Raw genomic sequence first — 25,839 nt, 5'->3', positions numbered from 1 at the left:
CAGTTTCGCAGATTCAACAGCGTGAATTAAACAACCATCGTCCTGCGTAACATTTGGTGTAGTAAATGAATTTCTGCCGCCGTCCACTTACGATCATGTGTATGTAGATGAGTGATTCGTCTGCGAGCATCCTGATTATAATGAAGCAATCTTGGTTCATAATTAAAATTCATTATCACATTACGAATGCATTATTCAACAGAAAGGTACTATCCCCGCAACACAGTTTATCCTTTTTATTAGCCAACTTGAGCACCATGCCCGAAGCTTTGAAGCTTGTTCTATATGCCCGGCTTTTGGACATTGCGTTTAAATCTGCGGAGAAGCCAACGGACTGCATTCTCTACGGTGTCTCATGTCGAATAATGGTTCTCGAATCTGCTATGTCGTTTCGATGGTACTTGCTATCTATTTGAATACTGACTGCCTCATGCTTGCGCTGCTTTTTGTAGTTGTTGCTGCCACCTACTGGTATGGGGAGCTAGGAACGAATACAGAATGGAACAGATTGGCCAATTCGTTTAGAATACGAGATTCATGTGTAGCATTGCATTTTGCATTGGTGGCTGCTGGTATTCAAATCTGAAACAGACAGACCTTTATCACAAATCCATTCCGTACAGCAAAGTGGTTACTTAATGTTGAATATGAGAATTGTGTAAAGTTGCTAGCATAGTAAAATGGTGACCTTAGATTAAGAGATGGACATTTTATACAGAGAGTTTGTGTAATGGATCCAGTTATCAAAAAAGAATTTTTCTTTTTGATAACTTATAATCAAACAAAACTGAACTGTCACTTCTTATTTACAGTTCTATTTACAGTTACAATCATAAGTTAACTGCGCAAAATTATGCTTATATTTTCAGTTAATGTGATTCCTAACTATGTTGATCTGTTGCTTACAGTTTGAGAGTTCTATATTGAAATCACGTCAACACTAGGCTGAGATTTCAATCAATTCAGCCTCAAAATACTGCATAATATTTGACGTAAAAAAGTCTGCAGTAATATTCTCATTTCGAATAGAAAAAAAAATGCATTGGTGACTGAATTTTGCAAAACATTGTTATTTTGATCACAGCACAACGTTGACAGAGCAAAACGAATAAATCTATCTACTCTGGTGTATTCAATTTGTCAATATGTACGTCAATGGTGGTGTTTTATTATACCGACAACTAGCAGCGGCTCTGAATGGAGTTCCGCACACACCTACTCTATGATGTCTTCAGCGTTGTATCCATGGAACAATGTGCATGTGCCATTGATTTATGGATGCGAGACTAAATTCGAACGACCGAAATATACGATAGTCTAGCCATCTTTCTTACGGGACATATCATTGAGGAAATACTATATGTCACGCTCTTTTTTTCTTTCTCGTGTTCTAAAGTCTTTGTAGTAAACGTACCACGAAACCTTTGCTTGAAATACTTGCTTGATCCAAGCGCGGGCTAATGGCGTTCTAAGTAGTCGTTTACTTCAGTTCGTTAATTGTGTTTCACAAAAGAAACGGATTCCCAGCCACCATTCATTCAAGTCCTCTGGGAGCATGGTCACAGATGCTTGCCAAATTTGGCGGATGATTATTCTTCCATTTTATCTTAAGCCCTACAATCTCATTTCAACATGTCCCCAAGGTCATCTAGAGGCAGGGAGTGTTTCCGCTTGCATTGTGTTGTTTTGAATTGAGAATGAATGTACCACAGTAACAATATCTTATCTCTTTCACTGCTCTGCCAAGAGTGTGTGTTCTCTCGAGATTCCAGATCTTGATATCTGGCAGCTTAAATGGAGAAGACCAAACTCTGGCGTACAGCACTCATTCCATCCTACCATTTTCCCCAGTTTGTTACGCATTTCATTGTCTGTAAATATTTAATTCTGTTGTGGTAGTTTTATTCCCTTGCACTCTATAGACCTTTAAGATTTCTTTGCAAACCAAAATAGCAAAACTTTGGGCAAACTTTCAATATAGATTACAGTAGTATGTGATTTCATGTTAAGGTCCTGGAAGAGTAATAATGTTATAAAAGCAATGTATTTGAAATGGAAATGAAGTTAATAAAGAACTAAAAAAAGTGTTAAAAGTTCATAAATAACTTAAATGTGTATGCAATACCCAAGTATAAAAAAACATCTATTTATGTAAAAAGGACAAACATATTGACAAATATATCCTTCTGGTACTATTTACTTGTATGTATTGTTAGTAATGGCATATTTTGTTGTTCTATTCGGTGCGTGCCATGCTTTTTCTAAGCAGAGCTCATTTTTCGCCTAATTAATCATAAATTTTGTCATCAATTACTTAATTTTTTCCCATGCATCAATACATCATTTGTTCGTTTTGGCACGGCTCTTTGATAAGCGTACCACCAGCCTTATCATCTGAAGCGTGCCTCCTTCGTGAAGGCTAGATGGATGTTTTTTTTCTTTTACTGTCCAAAAATGATTGACGAATCACGTTGAATGAGATGGGCATTTTCCTGCAGCCTCATTTTCTTTTGCTTAAGCTTACTTTTGTCAACGCATTCCTTGCATCACCTCATAGCGGCATAACGTGTTACACGTTTTCTTCAAGTGGCTAAACGAGCAGGTCGAACGATGCTGATAAATGATTACCCGTAGCAGTTGTGATGAGAAAATCGATAGTTTCCCTGTTTTTTTTTGTTACTGCACCGCCATTCGTTGCGTTGTTTGCTGTTCTTTAGCGCAGTCAGGTTAGCTAGACGATTTATTTCTTGGCACATTAGCCAGACACTCATTGCGACGTATACAAAGTTTGACGCGTACGTGGTAGATGATTCAGGAAGGATTAGAGTACTAAAAAATAAGCAAAATTATATTTATTTGTTCGTGTTATATTTTTACTTTTAATTTTATAATGTTTCATGTTTTATGGCTTAGAATGAACTCTAATCCGTGTGAAGCTTCTCATATATAATGTATACCACTAGCACATCTTACACAACACCAGCTCATGTAAATGCAATAGATTATAGATCACGTTAATGGAGCTGTGCAAACAAAATTTGACCTTTTAAAGACATTCAATTAACATGAGTTGTGAAGTAATAATCGAGCTGTAATCGAAAGTAATACTAAAAGTGTAAGTTTCATCACTCGATAATGATTGACATTAATTCACTAGTAACGTTATGAAGTCAATGACCTTTACGTGATTTATGATTGAGCCGAGCTCGAAATTAATCCATCTGCGTGGATCTTATAGTTTAATCGTTAAATGTCTATATAATCTATTGTAGTGTCTATTATACTCATTCTAAGTAAATTTAAAAGTGTTTGCTTTAGTAGATGATGCATAGATAAATGATGTATCCACTACATTAAATTTTTTTTTTTCAAATATTATATACCTCCGTAAAGCCACCTGCTTGGTCTGATAGCAATCAGATTATTTAAAGGATCGGTTATAAATTTGCCCTTGTTGTTTTATCTGATGGTTCATATTTTTCCAATCACCATTCTTTGAAGAACCTTTAGCAGCCTGCTCTCTGTAAAGATTCTATGAAAACAAAACAAAATTGAATGAAAAATCTCACACTGAACGACGAAGGCTACCGAAGGAAACATTTACCACGCTTCTTCTTCCGTTTCGTTTTATACGGCGAGTCACCGCCAGAGTATGCGTTTCCGGCACAGTTTCCTACACTTAGCACCTTCACAAAGAACGGATGCTCAATTCCGTCGGTCGGACTGGCAGAACAGTCTGGCATCGGAACGCAATTATGACAGCAGATGATGAATTTTACTTCCATTTCACTTCGTTCGGGTACTGAACTGAAATTACGGTTGTGTTAGTATTTCTTCTGCTTTCTGTTTTGTTCGCATTTTCTCAGTAAGGAGCTATCGATAAACGTCAAACTTTTTTTTGTGCTGCAAGGAGCTTGTTTTTTTAAAAGAGAAATGGGTTATAAAGTATAGGTATAATAAGAAAGATAATATGTTTGGCTGTCGGTGACAGGTGTAACATATGGATTTCAAGAGTAAGAACGACATTTTATCTGGTCGCTTTTGCGAGTAATCGTTTAGAAGAGCTGAAAATATGTTTTTTTCTCATGACTGTTTACGACATAAGTATAGACACGATTTGTTCGTAGAGTTTTATAGAATTAAAAGAATGAATATAAATGTAATAATTGATTATATGTAGTTTTGTTCGAATTACGCTATCTTTGTCATTTATTTTGCAAGTTTTCGAGAAGCAAATTCTACAAAAACATTATAAATAATAGTTATTTAGCTTCCCAACAGCAACGCTATGGTACAGCTTGGCTCCTTACTATGAATAATGTTAGAATGTTTGGAATGCTGGCATTTATCTTAGATAATATTGCATCTTTTGCAACACCGATTAAGGTGGCATGAGTAAGTGGCATTCCTGGTCTCTTATGGCATTACGGATGATGTTAAAACTTGGCGAAGCTGGGATTATCCTTTCAGCTTGTTTGCAGTACGGGAGAAAACACATGCTTTTCTCTCTGTACCGGCTACTGGAAGTCACGTAGTTCTTCGTAGGACCGTGTACTTAAAAGCGAAAAGACCACTTGGAACGATGGCTGAACTAATTAATTATAGCGTGATGTGATGCTAATGCGGATCAGAAATGGATTTATAAAGATGAGCTAAACAATTGTTACAAATCAATTTATTATAGAAAGTAGGAAATCAACATTAGCACTTATTATCGTATAGGTTGAAGTTTTCATTGTACGATTAAAATTGTTTTGGAAAAGTGAAAAAACAGCATTGTATCATAAATTTTACAAAAGAGTCTTAATGTCTTCGTTTCATTTAAAAAATCATCATGCAAATATTTGATTTTAATACCTTACTTTCAATGAAAATTCAGTCATTCTCAATGTAAAGATACGTTCACTTGGTTTTCAACAAGATAAAAGTTAATTAGAATCAACATTTATGAACAAATTATACACAAACATACTTATGTGTGCTAGCCAGACGCAATGTCTGTTGGCAAGTGTTGGCACAACCGTGATGGAACGAACGTGCTAAAGTATGTACGTTTACCACTTCTTTCACCGACCACGTAGCATTCCATTGATGAGCATTTGGAGAGCTCTTGCCTAGGGGAAAAGCACTAAAGTTCATCTGCTGAAGTGCAAGAAGTCCAGTGTAATGGTTAGCCAGAGTACCCTTAGCGTCAGGCAACCTTTCTTCGGTATAGAAAATCAAAACCCGAACGAATGTAAACCGGACCGGATGCAAAGGATACACGGTTTGGCTTTGCGAGTATTGGTGAACCGAGCATAAGAAAGCTTGCGACGACATATAAGCCCAAAGGGAGCAGTTGTTGAATGTTAGCTGGTGACTATTGCAGTACTGTGCACTACGTGCACTTGGTTGCAGTCGAGCTCGGTTGCATTGGTTTGTGTGGAATATAATCAGATACCGTGCACATGGATAAGCTAGCAAGCATAGCAACATGTAGTTTGCATGTTTCATCGCAATTTGAACTTCCGAATTGGCAGGAACGTGTGTAAGTGTCTCGGGACAGGACCAGGACGTTTTCGTACGAGACTGTACAACAAATAACGCTGAAATGAAAACATCCTACATTTCAGGAATATTTCAACAAGATTTAACAGGTTAAAATGATGTTTGTGATTGAAGTTAAGTTGAAGTTACAAAAAAGTGCGATTTAGTCCAGTTTTAAATACTCAAAGACAAATAAGGGTCTCTTTTTGCACTATTCATGAAAAATGCGAAACAAATGAATGGATGTGATGTTCTTACGCCTTTGTAAACATTGTTGGCTGTTTTATTGCGTTGTTCTACGAGCAATCGTAGCAAAATTTGTGGGATTCTTACGTTTACATCAATCCTGTACCCAACATCAACAAATCAATGGTAAAAAGGGTGTTATACGCCCATGTCAACCATTGAAAGTAAAATTCAGTTAGCTTCATCGATTTTTTTATTTCATTCAACAAACAGGTAAGCAACGCAACAACGTTAAACCTGTTGATGTCTGCTGAAACTTGTTGTTCTTTGGCCTCCCAAAATAGCGCTGGTGGTACTAAACCAGCGTAAACCATGACACGTGGGGCGTGATTTCGTGACTTACACTTACACGCTGAATTTATTGTTGGTTTGCGTGCTAATTCTTTTCACCCTTCACAAAAGCTTTGAAGCGTTACGCACGAGTCTCGCTCTTTGCAAGCGTAGCAGTGTGCGGGGTACTTGATTTCCATAGAAAATCTTTCTTTGTTGCTCCTAACATGGCACTAGGTGGGAATCAAGGGCAGCAAATAAAAAGAACGCTACGTTAAATAAATTCACCTCCCTTCTTCTCCGTAGTGCAGACTGGTAAACATTTTCTTTGTTAAATCGACATGCTCCAACATTTGTGTAAGCTAGTATGATTAATGTATGTTACAATCCTTCATCTTGAGGAAGGATATTAGTTCATGTGTTGTTAGGCGTGTAATTATTTCCATAAAATACAGTGAAACACACGTCTATCCACAATATTGTTTGAAATTAAAAGTTTTATTAGAAAACTAAAGAGATCTGTGTAATAAGATTAGAATGAAAATAATAATTTTATAATTCGTACCTTATCTCGTATCGTATGAGGATGAGCATCATCGTATCTTATAAAAAGTGCAAATATACGGCATTATACTTGTTTAAGATGGCAATTATGACATTCTATTTAAAACGTAAATTAATATGCGGAAGGCAATGAGAAGAAATATATTCATGACGTTCTGAGTGTAGTTTCAATCATTTGTGTTCAAAATGCAATTGTAAATTTTAATCAACGACAAACAAATATATTTTCATCATACATGACCACTTACCTCATAAGACATCATGCCGTGAGGTCTTTACATAAGTATAGTTTATGGAACAATTTTTATGGGTAATGGGTAATGGGTAAGTATTTGTGTCAAATTATTGTTTGTATTGTGTGTGTGTTATTTTTAGATGTCAGATGAATTCTTGTCGAGATAGGAGTTTATTGTAAAACGCTTTTATTTAATTATAGCATAATATAATATAGAAGCATACTATATGGATTTGTAGCGTACTATGATAAAAATGATACATTCTTCTATAAAAATACAATAATATATTAGAAGTCATCAGCGTTCTGAAATGGAGATCCTATTACCAATCAATTGTTTCAGATCTTAATTTCAGAAAATAATCAAGTGAGAAAGTACATCAGTAAGAAAGTAGGAAAGAAAGTGAAACAAAGAAAGTAATAAATAACAATAGTAGGAACGCAAAAAACAAGAAATTAAGAAACAATACAGTAAGAAAGTGAGAAAGTCATCAAGGAAGAAATTATTAAGAAGATATATAAGAATAATTTAGAAAATTAAGTAAGTACGTGAGTAAGTAAGTAAGTAAGGAAAGTAAGTAACAATATAAAAAATGACATTTTTTAATGTTATAGAGCAGGGGCCTCCAAACTTTTCAGCTCGCGGGCCGCATTGCTTCAAAAATAACTATATTGAGGACCATTTGACGCTACCTTTAAATGATGAGTGAACGTTTAAATCTCGTTTTTACAACAAAATACTAACGATACTAATACAGTTTCGTATTACTTAGCTTGATTTTTGTCTAAGAAAAGTAAAAAATACATTTTTATTTGAATTTTGAAGTTTGTCAAATTTTGAAATTTGAAGTCATAATAACGTAATATTTATATTAACTCTGGCAAAGTCATCGTGGGCCACATTATAAGCTCTTGAGGGCCGCATGCGGCCCGCGGGCCGTAGTTTGGAGACCACTGTTATAGAGGATACTTAATCAATTGGCCTTGAGTCACCAAAGGGCCTTGAGACCTTGAGTTTAATAACAATTCAAAACATAACAACCAGGTGGCTTTAGCTCCCAGGTATTTTGTATGAATTTTGTTGCTGTGATGTGATGAAATTTTGACGATGCACCTTTGTGTTTTCCCTCGAAACTTTGTCATGTGGTATTATAGTATAGTCATGAAACAATTTGACCTCGACGGGCGTTACCAAACTGCCTACCGTACAAACTGTCAAGCAGGTCGTTGTCCTTTGAATATTCCAAATTGGTGGTCTATTGCATGATAATAGCATGTGGTCACTTTGTTGAAATGACCTTTGGTAGGCCATTAGCAACCAATCAGAACGTACGGTTAGAAATGTAAAATTATGAAATAATGATTCACACAACACATTCTTTTGTACGTGGTAACCAATTTGAATTGAGAAACAATTGATGTCAACAAATTGATCTACTAATAAAAAGATAGGCATGTGCGACATTGATGTGATTATTTTTATTTTAATAATAGTCAGGAAGTAACGCTTAGCTCGTGTTCCAATAGCAATGACTTACTTATTATTCAGTATCTATAGTTTAATTCACTTTACCATTTATACTAAATAAGCACATTTGTGCTGCGCATAGTATGTACATATTCCTTTTGAAAAAATACCATATAAGAGTTTGCATACAATTATACCAAACACCTTTACTTACTTTATTTCCTTTACTTAAGAGACTATTGGTTCATAATCCAAGGCATGCTTTCGCTTCGCACAAAACAAAACACCAAAAGCTTTTGTTATTGAAGGCAAACGCAACAGAGTCCTTTTAGAGAGGGAAAGATAGCAGCTGCTTTTAATAGTAAAGGCTGCATGCAGAAACAGGACGGTTCACATTTACTAAACAACTAGTGATAATTTGAACCACAGAGTACGGGCAGAGAGATACAGTTTCGCAAGGTACGAGAGTCTACTGATACTGATTCATTCTCTTCGTGCCACTTCCCCTAGATTTGGAGATGAGAGAGCTTCGTAAAGATGTTTCGAAAAGCTCTGCAGAATAGAAATCCTTTGTTCAGTTTGATTCAGAGCTTTCGATCCCGGTAACTGAGCTCGCGTGAAAAACACTGTTGAGCCACCTAAAAGCTTCCCAGCTTGTTTTACCGTTCTCTCTCAATTAGGCAGGTTATGTGGCAGTGGAGAGCTTTTCCCAGGAGAAGCAGGAAGCTTTTTCCATGCTCTCAAACGCTCTCACCAATCTCTTGCAAGGTTTTCTCCCGTTTCGTATTTCGGCTAGGGAGCAGGAGTTTACTTGGGGCGAATGGTAACAATTGAAATTCGAACCATGCCGTTCGGTCCACAAGCTTTCCCTCACATTTGCTGGAAGTTTAGTTTGGTTGTGCGTCTGCTAGCGAGTGGTCGAAATTTTCGTTGGTCGAGCCTGTGCTGGCTGGAAGCTGTACGTTAAGCATCCACGAGTTGATAACGAGCGTGTTCGATCCGCATTGTGACGCATGAAATACGGTACCTAGTTACACGGGAAATTCAATTTATAAGCTTAAACAAATATAAAAAATAAAAAAGCCTAATAATATAAACATAAAGTGATGCGGTTCCAGTCCTAGTGTCGGTTCGCTTGTTTGTCTTGTGTTTGTTGCCCCTCTCACATAAAGCATACTATTGCGTGTATCCTGGCTGCAGCATCAGCTCACATCCGGGCCAGGTTTCATTTCCGTTCAAATTCGTTATCCTCGCGCTTTGGTGTTCTTTGTGCTCTTTGTGTGTTGCCAGAGCTTGTTTGTATGTGGCAGTATTATTTTCTCGCCTTGTTACAGTAAGATACCTTGTGAAAGCAAAAATCAGCTCGGTGGGCCCCGGAAAAGGTTCATGATGAACTTCCCTTCGCTGCAATGAGCTTACCCGTAGCGAGCTGTATTCGAGGGAGTTATTAAACTTTTCAAAACTTTTCATCTGCAGCGTGTAGTAGCGCACCGTTGGTCCACAGGGAAATGATGTGTTGTAGTCCCCGAGGGTTGAGATTTGAAGAAGCATTTGCGTAATAAGTGCCAGTAACTGAGGAGGCTATCATTAGTTCCCAGTAACATGTGTGTCGGAATGTTGTGTGTTTGTTATTTAGTCAGTGTTTAAATTAACTGTGTCATTTGTGCCGTCCATTGCGTCTCCAGAAGAAATCAATATGTTGGTAGTATAACCGTCTTTTTATCGTAAGAATCGATAAGAGAAGCATTGTGAATCATATCCTACCATTGTCGCTAAACAATCCCGTATGTAAGCAGTGGTGTTATGCAGGTGTTATTTGCAAATCCTCTATCCAGCAAATTACGTGTTTCGCCCTAGGTGACTTTGTACACTTAGGCCAGAAATACTGTGCCAGCAGGTACACTGGTGGACAAAAAGATAGGAAAAAAATTTGTTGTGTGTTTTTTTAAGGAAGTGATAGCGAATAACGGTCAACACATTGACCGTTAGAATATGTTTCCGCTCTGTGGAACACCGCAACACCACCTCCCAACAACCACTTAAACAGTCCTTTTCAGGGCTACCAAATATTTCCGACAAGAACTATGTTTTTCGGTCACAGAAAAAAGTTCCTATTTTTATGTCCACCAGTGTACTTGTGGTTTTCCAATCTCGCAAACTTCGGTCCCCGTTCGAATGAATCGTGATCAATAACGGTAGCTGTGGGATTAAGTCTGCAGAGAAATTGCAAAGGTAGAAAGGCACACGCTAGAAGCGTTCTTTCTCAACCTTTTTTTCGTGTATGTGTGCGTTCTGAAGAGTGTGTGTGCGTGTGTGTGTGTGTGTGTATGTACGTACCTCTGTATATATGTGAGCTCTTTGTATGCTGACGCGTGTAATCATGCCCAGTGAAAAGCCTGTGTGCCTGCGAAATGATGCATGTTTATAGAATATTGATTTCGCGGCAAATTGTTTCCAAGTACTGACCTCCACGCCAAACCACACGACGCAACCTGCGAACTTTTGAGCACAGCGTAGTAATATCGTTAAATAAAGTATCCTTTCGACAGTGACGGTCGAAAGCGTCGAGCCACGGTGAAGGTTCGAAAGGGAAGCAAAATACGGCACTGCAGTGTTTGATCCCTGCCGGGATAATTGCTTGCAAATTCAAAGCAGCCGACCGAGTCGAGGGGTTCTCTTGTAAAGTGTTTGCCCAGGTTTCTACGGAAGACGTAGAACAAAATCCGCCATCACGACGACTACCAACGGGGGAGGAAAGCTTGGCCACATCACACTGATAAACGGAAATATGCCTGAAGACAGTGCTGTCATAGTGGAAGGTAGGGACGAACGGGTGGTTTGAGCGTTTGGAATCGAACAGCCACATGTGTATGTCCTGTGTGCACATCCCATTTACACCGTGTCCTGTGTCCTAGTTCCCACCAGCATCGCGGTGCAAAATGGTCAATAGTTGCAGAAAAACCCAATTCCCGAAAAAAAAGTTCGCAAACCAGTACACTATTGAACGTTTGCACCGATCGCTTGCACGATTTCATTAAAGTACGATGTTCGATGCACCATCAGTGGAGGAAACAGATGGTGGAGTTTCATTTTTGTGTAGTACAGTCACGTCGCACTACTTGCACTGCGTTGACAATCGATTGAATGTGATGGTGCCCAGATGTTCTCTACACATCCTACTGGCAAGACAACGACCAACAAAAAAAGTTTTGATTTTTGTTTGCAAATATTAATCTAACCTGCTAGTGACATTCCCGCTGTCCGAGACACGGTCGCATCCATTATCCATCACCTCCATGCACACTTGTCTCTCTTACACCTACTGATATACACTTACAAGACAAATACACTGCACAATTTCTACCGGCTTTCATCAGAGAGTGATGATAGACTGCAGCAGGTCAGACGGAAGTGAAGTCTTCCCAGCCTGTTGTCGGTTTTCAGCAGCTTCATTCCCGTTTCTAGGCCACGTCACATGTGCCCAGCAACGTAAAGCACTAGAATGACTGCACAGAGCGGCAAGCACACAAGTAGGCGCAACGAGTGCAACAGGAAACAAGAGACTTCGCCTACTAGCAGTCGATAGGGCACTGGATACTGTTTCTAGTGAGCGTGAGTGAAGGCTTCCTGTAACAAGAGTGGACACTCGATCAAAAATGACACGTTTTGGAGGACGAGTGACGAGCATCTCGGCAACGGGGTGACGGAGGGTGCAGGAGGAAAATGTGAAAAAGGGGTACCTATTTATATAAAAACGAATGTCACCTCTGTGTGACACGGTGTCGGTCGGTGCTGAAAGGGGTTCAGAAGTGATTGATGAGCATTTGATGAAAGTACAGTTTATAATCCAGTGGAAACTCTGCGATAAGAAAATAGATCGATCCCGCCCGTCTCTAGTTGATGTGCAAGCTCAACATCGACAGTTTGGTGAAAGGTGAAGCTTAAGCGATGCCTGATACAGTGTGGTCGAGCTTACATCGCTAGAACAAAGGCTTGCCATCGTATCAGGTGATGAGAGCGGTGGTGAGATGAGAGGAAAAATTTCAATCAAACCCTCAGCTCATGTTCTATGGAAATGGTTCGCTTTACCGACCGAACTCCGAAACAGAGTCTCTCTTTTGTGTAGCGTTGATGCATTCCAGCATCCCACAGCTCGATTACTTTTTGAACACGCTTGGATGCATTTATTGCCTGCAGTTTTCGGGTTTTATTTTCTTTTAAATATTCTGCCAAGGAAAGATGTGCCAGTTTGTTAGTCAAAGAAGGACCTTCAAGCGGGCGTCAAGACCTTCTGCTGGTTTGCGATTGTATGCGGACGGCACGTTTTATAAAATAAATTATCCTTTAAAGTTTGCTCAATCATGCCGTCATTGGCATTGCTAAATGGTCACAGCTAAACTGACCTACTTCAACACCAGTCGTCGGTGCGTTTGCCTGGTGGCTGGCTGTGGACTGGTCGTTTGGTGACGTTGCCTGCGATGCGACCCCTATTGCAGTGGCGTCATCGTGCAGAAATTCGTCCTGACCTTTCGCATTGGTGCTACTCGGGATGCTTGGCTTGGCCACCGAACCGTTTGCTCCTGTCGCATGGCAATGCCATAGGCCGAGTAATAAATTCCCTGTACCTTCGCCAGCTTCGGTCTTCGGCCTTGGCTGGATTCCAACGTTGCTGTTATAAGAAGGTCAGTCAGAGCGAACACTCGATAGTGATTTATCGCTAAGTAGTTATTGTATTGCATTTTATCATCACGATAGCTTGGTTGCAAAATTCTAAACTATGACACATGGGTTGCCACACCGTCACTTTGTACATGTTAATGATTTTTGTTAAGCCACGACGCATTATTGTCACGCTTTGATAAATTGTGCAGAGTCAGCAAAGGACAGTTAATTCATTTTTTGCTGAATCGTTGACAAGGTACGAAGATTTCCTGTTTTTGTTGAGTTGGTTAAAAAGGAAAACTTTCGACTGCATGATTAGTGACCCTGGAAAGACAAAGCCCTAAAAAGGCCACAAGCTGTAATGACATGGCAACCTCTGGAGCCCAATTTGTTCCGTTTAATAGCAGCTCTTGTCTCTCTGTTTCTCATGTAAGCATGAAGAAAAAGTCAAGAGAATTACATAAGAAAAACCACCGATGAATTAGTGTAATCTATTTAATAATCGTTCAGTTGGATTATGTGCTGATAAAATAAAAACTAAAAAGTTTTTTAGTTGATCCACAGCATACAACAAAAATTAGACTGTCCTACGGAGGGCCTATTCGATGAATGCAAGGCAGATAGAATCGATGCCCAAACGGACGGTTTCCGCTCATCAACTGACAGAACATACTATTCGGATGCGAGGTATTAAACTATTACAGAAGCTTGATCACGTAAAAGAAAAGAAGAATAAGATAATCAAATGAATTTGGAAGTGAAACATTGTATGTGGTCGTAGCCACAACCTCAAGGTCGGTTTTGCCAGTGATATAGATCGAAAGGAAAATTTTTATACATCGTACATTTGTCAGTCCGTTTTAATGGTGCTGTCTACAATATTGGTTTTCCCCTTGTCCGGATAGCTAACTGTGGCTAGCAATTCACACAGAGTATTCTCCAAAATGCGATGCAAAGTGTTTGGGAGTACACGTTGAAATATGTTCTGAACATTTCACCAGAAGAGCTTCGTGTCCTAGTGGCTGATCGACCGATCAAGTGAAAGGTAGTCGCATCGCGAAAAGGTAGTTCCAATAATGTTCGAAAAGTTCTCGACACCTGCCACTTATGTGTCGATGCAAGTGGTTTGGAATAGGGTCGGTAGATGTGGGTGATGGTTTTACAAGTGTTGTACCCATCCACAACGGTGCTCCCGTCGCTCAAGCTATCGTGGACGTTGATTTGGCAGGTTGCAATATGGTGTGGAGTATCTAGCACCAACACTCAACGTAACTGACCGAGCAAATGTGCGATATGCGATGCGATAAGCATTCAGGAAAAGAAACTTTAAACGCTATACACTTCGGAGCTTCCTATGGATACATCGTCACGATAAAGACAGCACGTTTTCGATGTGATGAAACCATGTTCGATGTTTCGGTAAGAGGTCACAAGAAAGCAAACCACTTAATAAATGCTAATTGTTCCATGACTGACAAGGGAACCGTCGATTGAGAGCTTGCGGAAGGATTAAAAAGGCCGAACGGACAATGTTGAAAAATTACTTACATATTGTGCCATTGTAAAACTTCCATTGTTGCATAAAAGAATGCAAATAGTCATATATTAGAAGTTTTAATCGACTAAACGCAGATAACCTTTTTCTACAAACGAGTGTTCTTATGTACTGATTTAATGTATCACCACAGTCCTGCCAATTATGCGGAAAAAGCTTCATATCGGAAAAGACTACGTTTGATGAAATATTTTACACTGCTATTGGGAATTGGATTATTTCACTCCCTTTAAACCTCAAATACGCTTTTGGTCATTGCGATAATTTGAAGCAAAGAGCAATTGGTAAAGTGGTTTGGCAAATAAGGTCGTTTGTTTACTTACCACATCATTTACGAGGGCACAGAAAGTTAGCGTTCAAAGGGACGGGAATATTTATGGCCCACTCGGAGTCCGGGATTGGAAAGAAATAAAATTTTGCAAATAAATCGTTCTCAATTCCCGAATGTAGCCCGATTGATGAATCTAGGCGGCAAATCTAAATACCAGCATTGGTGGACCAGCATTTTCACAATCGAATTGAATCGAGATGAAGCAGCCCATTGTGGTGGGTGAAATGGGCGCAGCGCGGTAGATGGACTGTAGAAAAAAAAATTACGATAAAATGCTCAATTTTCAGCGCATTGGCGTTGGATCGTTCAATTCAATTAAAAGTGGGCAAGCCAAACGAATGAAGGCAATTTATTACCAGCGGTACCGTAAAATCCAATCATTTGCGGTCGAAGAAAATCGCTCGATCCATGCTGGCGTAATGACTGCTCGTTGGTGTGTGTGGGTTTTGGTTCCGAAATGTGTGCCGATAACCAACGCGAACACCGTACTGACTGTCACTGACGAGAACGTAGCACGGGCATTGCCCCGGGGGCAATAGGGGTATGATGAGTCATATTTGAAAGCCATTTGAATGCTTGATGAAATGGCGGCCGTCCTGATTGGACCAGGACAATTATTGATGTGATGTCAGCGTTCTGTGTTTTGGCGTCACAGTAGTCAAGGTGATCGTAATTGCAGGATACAGACACGCATGTGGTTGTCACTGTACAATACAGGTAGCGGTGGCGCGGTAGTATTCCGATAAATGTTCCTTTTTTGGATCCATACGAATGGCTTGTTATATTCCGCCGTTGCTTGTGCGCTTTCAATATTCATATGATCACCTGACACAAATCCCTTGCCATATTATATAAACGCCAAAATAGGCTTACGACTGATCATGCTTGACGAGCAAATCCTCTTTACAAGAACACACGAGTAGAGTAGGAAGCATATTTTGTGTTACGTGTGCCTTGTATTGCAGTAACACGTGTAGGGAGCATATTGTGAGTCACATACCAATGTAATAGAAAACGTGACATTTTTTCGCTCTATCTGTTTCTGCACGAGTGAGGATGTATTTCCGGATTTAGAGAGATTTGCACAAAGAAGAGATATTTCTTTGCAAGCCCAGCCAAACCACAGCTCAAATTGTATTTGCTGTTAGTAGGAAACTGATTTTACTTTCAATGTTTATATGTGGTTTTACTCCAAGTGTGCCCAAGTTAATGCTTTGTTTTTTGAACGACACTCTAAAATTCTTAAAAGATGTATTGCACTGTTATAGCTAATGAAATGTTTTCCCAATACTCCATGATGCTACTAATTGTATATCTTCCCTTGATGCTACTAATTGTATATCCTCCATTGATGATTGACATTTTCAGGCTTAAATGTAGTACTATATCATTAATATTGTCCCACTTCGTCTTAGACCCGCGACAAAGTCCGACAAATTTCGTCATATAGAACCCTACGAAAACGCCGGGCTTTGTCAGTCCGCCTGTACCGAAATAAAGCGTCCTGGAAACGGTTGGTGCATCGCAAGCCCAGCCGTTGGTGCCGCAATGCTACACTTTACCAGGGTAGAGAGGCATACTTTAATTAAATTATCCCCATCACCATGAGTCCTGACTAAGTGAACGAGTCGAAAAGTGGGACCGACGAAATGCAGAGCGATACCGTACCGTTTTGTCTTCATCAAGCGCTTTCTTCTGATGATGATGACGATGAAGGCGGTTCAGGCAACGGACAGGCCAGCCTTTGCTGGTCCAATGTTGCGACGCCCATTTGTATGTGGGCATGGTTTTTCCACTGCTAGCCAGTAATTAATTCAAATCTCCTTAATTACCCCAATTTGGCAACTTCGGCCGCGTGCATGTACGCGTCATACAGACCAAAAAGCAGTTGCTCAAAAGTTGGGCGCATATTAACCGATCGTCGTAAAACCGGTCCGGTGCAAACTACCCCTCTGTAACCGTCCAGGAGCCGTGTGTCTGTGGTAAGGAATTGTACTACTCAGCAAAAAAAGCAACAACTCCTGAGCCGCGTTAAAGCAACCTGATTAATGGGTGCACATAAACCTAAACAGTAAACCGGCGAGGCAAACGATTCTAAATAAAGGCTGCCGAGTGGCTGAGCAATACTTCTTGTGCACACATCGCACATAAATCATGAAAGTTTCACCAATTACAATGTCAAAATTTTAAATTTTCCTCATCAGCAGCCAAGAGATTTATCGCTGCCCATGGCATGGTGGGAGCCCTGGGATAACGAGATGGAACAAATCGAGATGGGAGAGTGTTCTTGCTGCTGCGTATGAAAAGCGTACTTTCACTCGTAAACGGGCGGGAAATGGGCGAAGAAAAATGAGCTTTCCGTTTCTTCTCACAAAATTTCACAGCACAAGGAGAAGAAGGAGAAGCAGTTCCGGCAGTGCTCTGTTGATGATGAATGGAAATCTACGCTTCGCTCGCTTCGTTTGGTGCACACAGAGCCATCGCAAAAGGGGTTGTTAGTCGGGCTTGTATTAAGAAAGTAGTCCAATTTGATGGATCACATCGTGGCATGTGGTAGTAATGGTTCCGCTTTAGGACATTGAGATATCCCTAGCTGGGAGGCATTTTCCGGTAGATTCCGGTCCTTTGTGAAGGTTATTCCGGTGCGATTACGGTTGCGGTGCAAGCCCAACATACCGCAACACTCGCCATACACAGCCACACCCAGCCGTACATGAAGTGTTATGAAAGCAACCGCAAGCAGCCAGAAGCAACCATGCTGTGCCAATGATTATGAATGATCGCGATAAGCATCAGCGCTCGTTATACATCGTTATTGAGCGTCACTGGAACTGTATACTGTACTGTGGTTCGGGCACTGCTAGACCATTTGCTTTGATTTTGAAAATGTGCCATCGGGTGCCATAGGCTGCGGGCCTGAAACGAGAAAATGAAACGATCCAGTTGGTGGCATGTTGTAGTTCGAAGGACACGACGCGAGACTTACTGGCGACAGTAAATTAATTGATGTCTTTCGATCTCAATCACTCCATCACTACTGGTAGTATGTATCTGTGGAATACTGGCACATAACGTATAATTACCGGCACGTGGTCAACGCTGTGCACTTTCTGTACGGTGCAGAGCGATGTGGCAATACAACTTCTGACATGCTCTTATCGTGTGAAAGTCATTTTTACGCTAGTGAAGGGATATAAATAATGGTTAGCCATTAGTTCGGCTTCGTTCGGTGTGTTATCCTGTGACTACATGAGCTTTCAAACCTGCTAAATGAGTATGTCACGCACGTCGAGTCTATTGTAATTGTGGAATAAAAACGGAACTACTGGAACAAGGACGATCTATTATTAGGTCAATTTCAAAATAGGTCGATAAATGCTTCAACAGTAAATGTTGAACAACGGGAAATATATATCATATATTTTAATAATATTTTGTTAAAGGATATTTTGCCGAGAGAGCGAGAGATCTTTTCAATGTAATTATGTTTCAAAGAAAAGGTTTCAAAATTCCCTAAACAATTTACACGCTTGACGTTCTGAGCCTGCATGCTTTCTTATCTCTAATTGGCGTTGTCTTACAGACACATTTGTAACTTAAAATTTTGCCTCCCATCGCCCAAGAATATATGCAGGATGTTTCAGCGAAATGGGAAATGCTTAGCCAAAAGTACATACCATTCATCATTCGCTACCCTCAGCCATGGCAGTAGAGACCAAACACACTGACATACAAACCTAATGTGTCTCATTATCGCGTCGTGTCGATCTAACACCGCCATCCTTTCTAACGATGGCCAAAAGTGTCTCTCGTTATTCAGATTTCCGTAGCCCTGCTTCTGCTCGATCCGTCTAATTAGGCTTCTAGTGCCCTTCTAGTGCGAACCCAAAGACAATCTCTAGCGCAGACGGAATTTGGCGAAACCTTTGCTAGCTAGGAAGGAATCCCACAAGAGCGTTGTTGGGCGGTGATTTTGAGAATCCTATTAATTTCCCTCATCGCCGTTACGTTCGGTCCGTTGCGATTGTGTGCCCGTACCAGGACGTGGGGGAAACAAATGTCCCAAAGTCGATCGATGGATGGACCTGAGAGCCTCAGCTTGAGAGCACTACCGAATGTTGTCAACGATGGTACCGACAGAGGAAGGCTTTATAGCTGGCACGCTGGTTCAAACGGACGCAAACGGTGTGACGACCATTTCCATGGGTAATATCATTTTAATTGCGTCTTCATTTACGTAATCTATGTTGGTAGCAACTCTCCCGACCGTTTAACCACAACCATCATTAGGAATATCATAAGAACCTTGATTTTGGTTTTTATTTCAAGGTGGTGTGATGTGGTGTGAAAAACAACAAATGTTGTCCATTGAACCGTTTCAGAATTGGTTCAGACAGTTTTTGCTCGAAGGTCCTCTATGTGTTTTGTTATGTTCAATTATTTACTGTACACCGAGTATTTTATAGGAAATGTAACAGTTTCTTTGTTTGCTGTAATCATACAGACAATAAAGTGTAAGAAACTGTTCCAATCTTTCATTTGTTTTCTCTCTTAGACAAGACAAATGTTCCGTAACTTTGCTCGGCTTGTTTAGCATTAAGGTGTTTCTTTGTATTTGTTTATGTCACACTTCCAAATCAGTTTGGCACAAGCTTTAAAGTGCCGAAGATTGCGTTAGGTATTGTTGTGTGGTACAAATTCAATTCAAATATTTACATTTGACAATGAAAAACAACATCGTGTCAAATTGCTTCAATCCTTACCACGCACAGCTTCATCAAGATACACTTCTTGATACACTTGGTCACTGTAAGCATGAATAGACGTTTGTTAAACGAACTGAAATGATGTGAACCGCGGGATGGTATTTCTAGCATGGGAATCAAATTCTTCCTCAAACGAGATATGTATTTACGATTGTACTCGTCAGCTCACACCGAAAGGATCTTTGGATTTGGAAAGATAGAAAAATGGTGGTCTGTTCCATCTCCGTATGCCATATACTTTACCATTTATTTGGACATACTATATGCGAGATTGAGAGAACGTACCAGTGTACCTCGTATCTGTATGAATGTTTGAGTGCGGTTTGGGGGTTTAGCATGTTCCAGCACAGTACTTGGTGACCCGTGTTTGCTCCAATTTTGTGAAGCACCAACCACTCTTAGATCATGCGAAACTGTTTCAGCAACAAAAGAAATCGCTTTTATTCAGTGGAAACGACGAAACATACGACGATTCCTTTTTCATGCGCTGAACCGTGCCGATCGCTTACAATGAAGCACTGAAAGCCTTGAGCTTTTTTATGCTTTTCAAGAGAACTGTCGTATCCTGTCGCATGGTTCGACCGGCCAAGGAACACATTCTTAAATGTGCTTCTTATATCATGTGGCAAGTGGAGCGATGGCAAGGGATGGTTATGGGAAAAGAAATCCTTTTGTTACCATGCAATGCAATTTATTTACCTTTTCAATGAAACTGCGTAGAGTTGTGTCTTGCGCTTAGCTTTTCTATGGAACGCAACATACGAATGTCGGAGTATGTTTCCAAAAAAGATCGATTACAGTTATCCAAATGGTATAGGCAAGGCGACAAAAGTATCGTTTTTAAATGGATTTAATATTCCTAAAATGGTAAACTTTTAAGGATTTATAAATTAAAATTAAAAAACTTGGTCGATCATGATTAGGTTTTATATGATATCATAGTTGTACAACTCTAACTGGTTTAAATGGTTTAAATGATGACTAGGTTTAGAAGATAAACCAGTATTTCAGTAACGTTCAGTTTATAGAAAGCAAAACGAATTAAATTTATACAATTTGAGATTGCTACACTCATTCACCAAAATCTGAAAACTCTAGCACTAGCAAGATGAAAATGTATTTGCACAACGAACAAATCTTACCCGAAATGCGATAGTTTGCATTCCGCCAAATCTTTCTCGTACTGTTGTTCCAGGAACGAGGCTCATAAATAACCCAAATAAACAGAACTGTGAACAAAGCTGGGCTTGTAGGAGTCATTCCCAGCCGATAAGTGAAAGAAGAAAAGTGTTTCATACTTCTTCAACCACCCGTTTTGTGAACAACTTATGCCCTAGGATGTCTTGTGGTACATAATGCACGTAGTGCTGAGTCTCTAGAGCACGATGCAATATTTTCCTACGATTTAAGAAGCACAAGATTAAGAACACTGGCATAAGAGAATGCCTATGTCTGTAGAAAAAAGAAAGAAGAAAATTCCCTCCCAGTCACATGCAAATGCCCGAGAATCGCGAGATGCAGCCAACAATGAGCGCATTAGCTTAGTGTGTTAGTCGTATTTGCTTTTTCTTCTTCTGGTTTTTAGGGGTCATTTCATAAAGCTGTTTCATGTTCATTGATGTTGCTTTCAACCATATAAAGGTGTTTCGATGATGCGAGACATGTTTCTGTTGAGAATAACAGCGAAATATAATTAAATTTAGCGATATGTCATTTAATATAGAATGCAATGGCTTTTAATGATATTTTATAAACTCTTTTAGACCACACGACATCTAATTGAGCGTATAATTAATGTTTGTTGTGAGGAAGAACATCGAGAAGGAGGTTTTTTCTCTTCTAATTTTAAAATACATTTAAATTTCATTTGCATTTCACAGCTTTTGTTGTGACTCATGTGCTATTGAATTTGTGTTTCATGTTTCACATTGGGAGTGGTATTCGGACATAACAAAATTTTGTTATTATTTGTATTTTGGTTGTTTTTTTTTCTGTGTGCCCTCCCATGTACACACATCAATACATCAACAATCACACTTTACAGCATTGACCAAAGCCTCGATATGATACCTCGATTCGATGCATCTAAATCCATAATGTTTCCAATCACACCGTATAAATCCAGCCAAACTAAATTGACCCCCCCCCATCGAAACACCAAATTATTGAACAAGCTAAATTGTAATTCATTCCAAAACTAATTCATCTTTTCACATTTTGCATACCATTTTATTTTTATAGATGTTAAAATGAAAAACTCACTGTTGCTCTACGGTAAGTGGTGACAGCCGACGGTGGACTAATATAATGGATTGCGGATACTTGGTCGTTAAAATAAAGTAACCGTCTCGCTGTGTCTTTCTCTCTCTCACTCTCTCTCTCTTTCATTCTCTTTGGTACCAAATTTCAAAATTTCCAAATATTTTTCATATTTTCTCTTTTCTCCCTGTTACTCTTCATAATCCATTTGGGGTATCGGGACTCTCTCATCTCGTCTCATTCCGTTGCTCCGGTGTCTTTATCTGTATGTGTATGTGTGTGCGGGCATGGATCGTATTAAAAAAACTCAATCACCTTTTACCAAATTCAACAACAAAAACTCATCTTACGACCATCACGTGAACGGCTAACACGTTTATCTTCCCATCATCCAATCTGCCCCGGGGTATCTCGACGAAACCGTTTCTCCCGACATTGGCCACACTCGTATTGTTCTCGCATAACGACCCACACAGGAAGTACGTAAAAGACTTTTTATACCAAAGTTCAAGTAGACACTTTTGCAATAGTACTTGGTTGATGCCGCTCTTCTTATTCCTCTTCTTGTTCTTCTTCTTCTTCGAATCCCCGCATACATTATTTACCCGTATCCCGTTCGTATGTTGTGTCCTAATTTTGTCTTACAAAAGTACTTGCTCTTTGCCGTCCGAACGGTTGTAATTGAGAAGAATTTTCCGCACCATAGTAGTTTATAGCACCAGTGAGTAAAGCAGTGAGCATTTCTTGCATGATGACAGTAATATCTTCCCCGTACATGTGTTCACCCGTTCGGTTATATTTCACATCACATTTAAACTCCCAGTGTCAATTCGTGAAGGTTTCAGTTACGTGAAATGTTTGATTATCTACATTTTTGTTTTCAAAATTTATCACTTAATTTGTGCATGGTAGTTTGTAGTGTTCATGCGTTGAAGGATAATTTCTTGATGTGTTTCCAAATAAATTCAACCTTATTGTCACAAAATGATCACCACATTAAGTGATTATTAAAAAAAAAATACTGCAATATTTTATTGGATTAAATCATATCAATGAAACTGCTCGAATTTTCGTAAATGATTATAAAGGTAATATATAATGTGCTTAAAGGCAATCAAAACTGCAACAATTTTTTAAACTCGTTTTCATATAAATATTATTTTTAGATGAATCCTACATATAAGCAAATAAATCAAATTATAATGAAAGCAATTAGCATTCCTTACACAATCCCAATATTGCATTGTGTAACATCCTTTCTCTAAGTAACAAAACGATACGTTCTTCCGCTGAATCGCGCGATTGCTTCGCAAATATCAATTGTATGTCTAAAGCACACCTTTGCTGTCATGTAATTGACAGTAAATTACGCCATTTGATAGCCGTTTGCCTGAGCAGGTTGTAAAACTCGCGGCGCAAGTTAATTGCAGCTTTCAACAACGACCTTTACCGGCAGCGTTGCCAAATAAACTCCTAGTTATTACTTCAACGTATTTGCCCCGTTTGCTGTGACCATCATCCGTAGGACTTTACTTGCTTTCGGGCTCAATTATGTGAATTTTATGAAAATTTACGGTATGATCCGTATCATACCGCTTTCATAAAGCAATGACGAAATATACTAAGGGTAGCGCTTTTCTGGTTTCATCCTGCCAGCATCCCTGGTCGTGAATAGTCGTTAAAGGAACGCCTCTGTGAGCGCAACGACGAAAAGGTGGCAGAAGATAAGAAAGATGGATAAAGTATTTCATTTAATTCATTTTGAAACATTTTTTCATTCTGCATTTTTTTTTGTTTCGATTTTTGAAAGCTAAGCCTGCATAGAGTGGTTTGCGGCTGGCATTGAAAGATTGTGAGGCGTTGTTTAGCTTCTTTCTAGCTCATGTGATCCAAACGTCTTTTGGATTGTTCTGAGAAACGTCCTTCAGGTCAAGGATCGTTTGAGGAAGGTCGAAAGCATTGAGGAAGGATTTTAATTGTGTGTGTGTGTGCGTTCGTCATTCGAATGACAACGAAGCTTTGTGGTTTTCTCCATCAATGTGGAAAATTCATTAGCAAAGCGGACAATATCGCAATTGTGCTACCCATATAAATATATATATATATAGTGGGCTCTCCACCATCTCGACCATCGATGAGCCACGGTATAACTCACGGTAAGCGCGACAGCTTTCGTTTACTTTGGAAATTAAATTCTGTTTATCTTTCTGGCAACTTTCTACCACCATGGACATTTAAGCTGGCCGTTTTTCATCGTCGTCGTCGTTAAGTCACACAAAACACCAGCAAAGCCGTCCATGTTAAAGTTTGGCTCTCGCACCAAATGGAACGATATGATTCGACAACGGGATGATGATGATGATGATGCAACGGTGTCTATGCAAACAAACCGTTTTTCGGTGGTTTGGCTACATGTTTGGGGGAATGACAGTGAGGTGAAGGTGCGAGGAAGGTGCTGCCCTTAACATAAATCCACTTTCCAGCAACAGCAACTGGGCTTAACTTTTGATAGCCACACAGTCAAATAAAAGCGAGGAAGATAAAAACCGGGGACAACCCGCCGTGAGCGTGCAATGCACTGCTTTCAGGAGTGATTTACTGTTGTACAGTAAGGAAAGCGTAAAAAGTTTCAATTCCGGCTTGATGTTTGCTTTCGGGTTTGTTTGGCAATGAGTTATGGGTGTGTCGGTGGGATCTAGGAATAGAAGTAATCACGGAAGAAAAGTATACGTGAAGCGATAACATATTGTGTTGAGTAGATTCCTAAAATGCGTTAGAGCACACATCCCGTAGCTTCTAGTCACAAAAATAAACGTTTGACGTGGTAGAAATCATTACTATAAAAAGTAGCGTGGGAATAGCTGAGAGATTGTTATAGTCACTCTATTCAAATGGATAACCTTTATCTTTTTATACTGTTACATATATTATGCTGTAGCTCTTGATAAAGGATATTTATGTACAGTTATTAATTCAAACAAAAATTAGTCCAACTCAGTACGTAGTTTTATAAGTTTGTTGTTTAACCTAGTTTCTGAACCCGTATTCAAGGATAGTCTCTAAGCTGTTGCAATTGTAGTAAAAATTTCCAAAGCATTGCTTGCACACAAACTATCCAATTTACCAGCGCCGTCGATCCAATCCAACAGCAGTGACCGATTGTAATTTCAGCGCAACACGTTACACCTTTTGCTCTTAATCTAATGTACGACACTTGTCACACATGCGACCATGTACGTACGAGCAACGTTCGGGTCGGTGTGTGAGCCATCTCCTTGTAGCAATTACCCGCTCGAAATGAGGCTGGGTGGCACAAAAACCTAGGTGACATTGTAAAAAGCAGACGTGGTAGAAGTTTTTCGAAAGAACAGCCGCAGCATCAGCAGCAGCAATGCTTGGCGGAAAATCTAATAAAAGTTTTTCACTTTGCGCTAGGTGGCAAAGCCGCACCACGGCACCACACCTACCAAACTACGATTTTCTTATGGTGTACCACTTCTTAGCTTATTTCTTTGTATCGACGTTATACTCGTTCTTGTACGCCCTTTCCAGTTGACTCACACTGTTCTTGCATATTCCAGCCGAGGATGAGACGAACGGCGAAGCATCGACCTGTGGCCGTATCCTGATATTTCTGTCCTGGGTGCTCGTCGTCCTTACGATGCCGTTCAGCCTGCTCGTCTGCTTCAAGGTAAGAGGAATGCTTCAACAAATTTCGTCCAAATTTTCCACTATCATTCCATCTTCTTCGAGGAGGTGCACGGAGAACCAGGGCACGGTGAAAGGGAATCAAATTTAAATTTGGTCCCTATTCAGACTTTCACGCTGTTTGCATATCGTTACACACGAGCATACTACACACTAGCACATAGTTCCCACCACGCATACACATATGCGTGCTATCTGCGAAGCCGTGTAAACCGCAAAACCCGCCCTGGCGGTGGAAAACTAGCGGGA

The 25,839-nt window shown here is 39.8% G+C and overlaps 1 protein-coding gene across 13 annotated transcripts in view; it reads left to right on the top strand.

The window, feature by feature from the left end:
* Window positions 1-25,839, top strand: part of LOC120948467 (band 7 protein AGAP004871) — a 69,904-nt gene that overhangs the window by 19,783 nt on the left and 24,282 nt on the right. For 5 of the 13 annotated variants that reach the window (XR_007451872.1, XM_040364818.2, XM_040364817.2 and 2 more), the window contains one exon: window positions 25,464-25,573. Coding sequence is in view for 12 of the 13 variants with exons in the window: in XM_040364818.2 (XP_040220752.2) it covers window positions 25,464-25,573 (110 nt within the window). In the remaining variant the exon portion in view is untranslated. Of the gene's footprint in view, window positions 1-9,181; window positions 9,333-10,446; window positions 11,129-21,864; window positions 21,898-25,463; window positions 25,574-25,839 lie in introns of those variants that run through there. The other 8 variants (XM_040364825.2, XM_040364826.2, XM_040364824.2 and 5 more) reach the window with 8 other exon arrangements.

The sequence above is a fragment of the Anopheles coluzzii genome, chromosome 2, assembly GCF_943734685.1.
Source record: "Anopheles coluzzii chromosome 2, AcolN3, whole genome shotgun sequence".
Taxonomy (NCBI): Eukaryota; Metazoa; Arthropoda; class Insecta; order Diptera; family Culicidae; genus Anopheles; species Anopheles coluzzii.
This window is presented reverse-complemented; position numbering and strand designations above follow the sequence as displayed.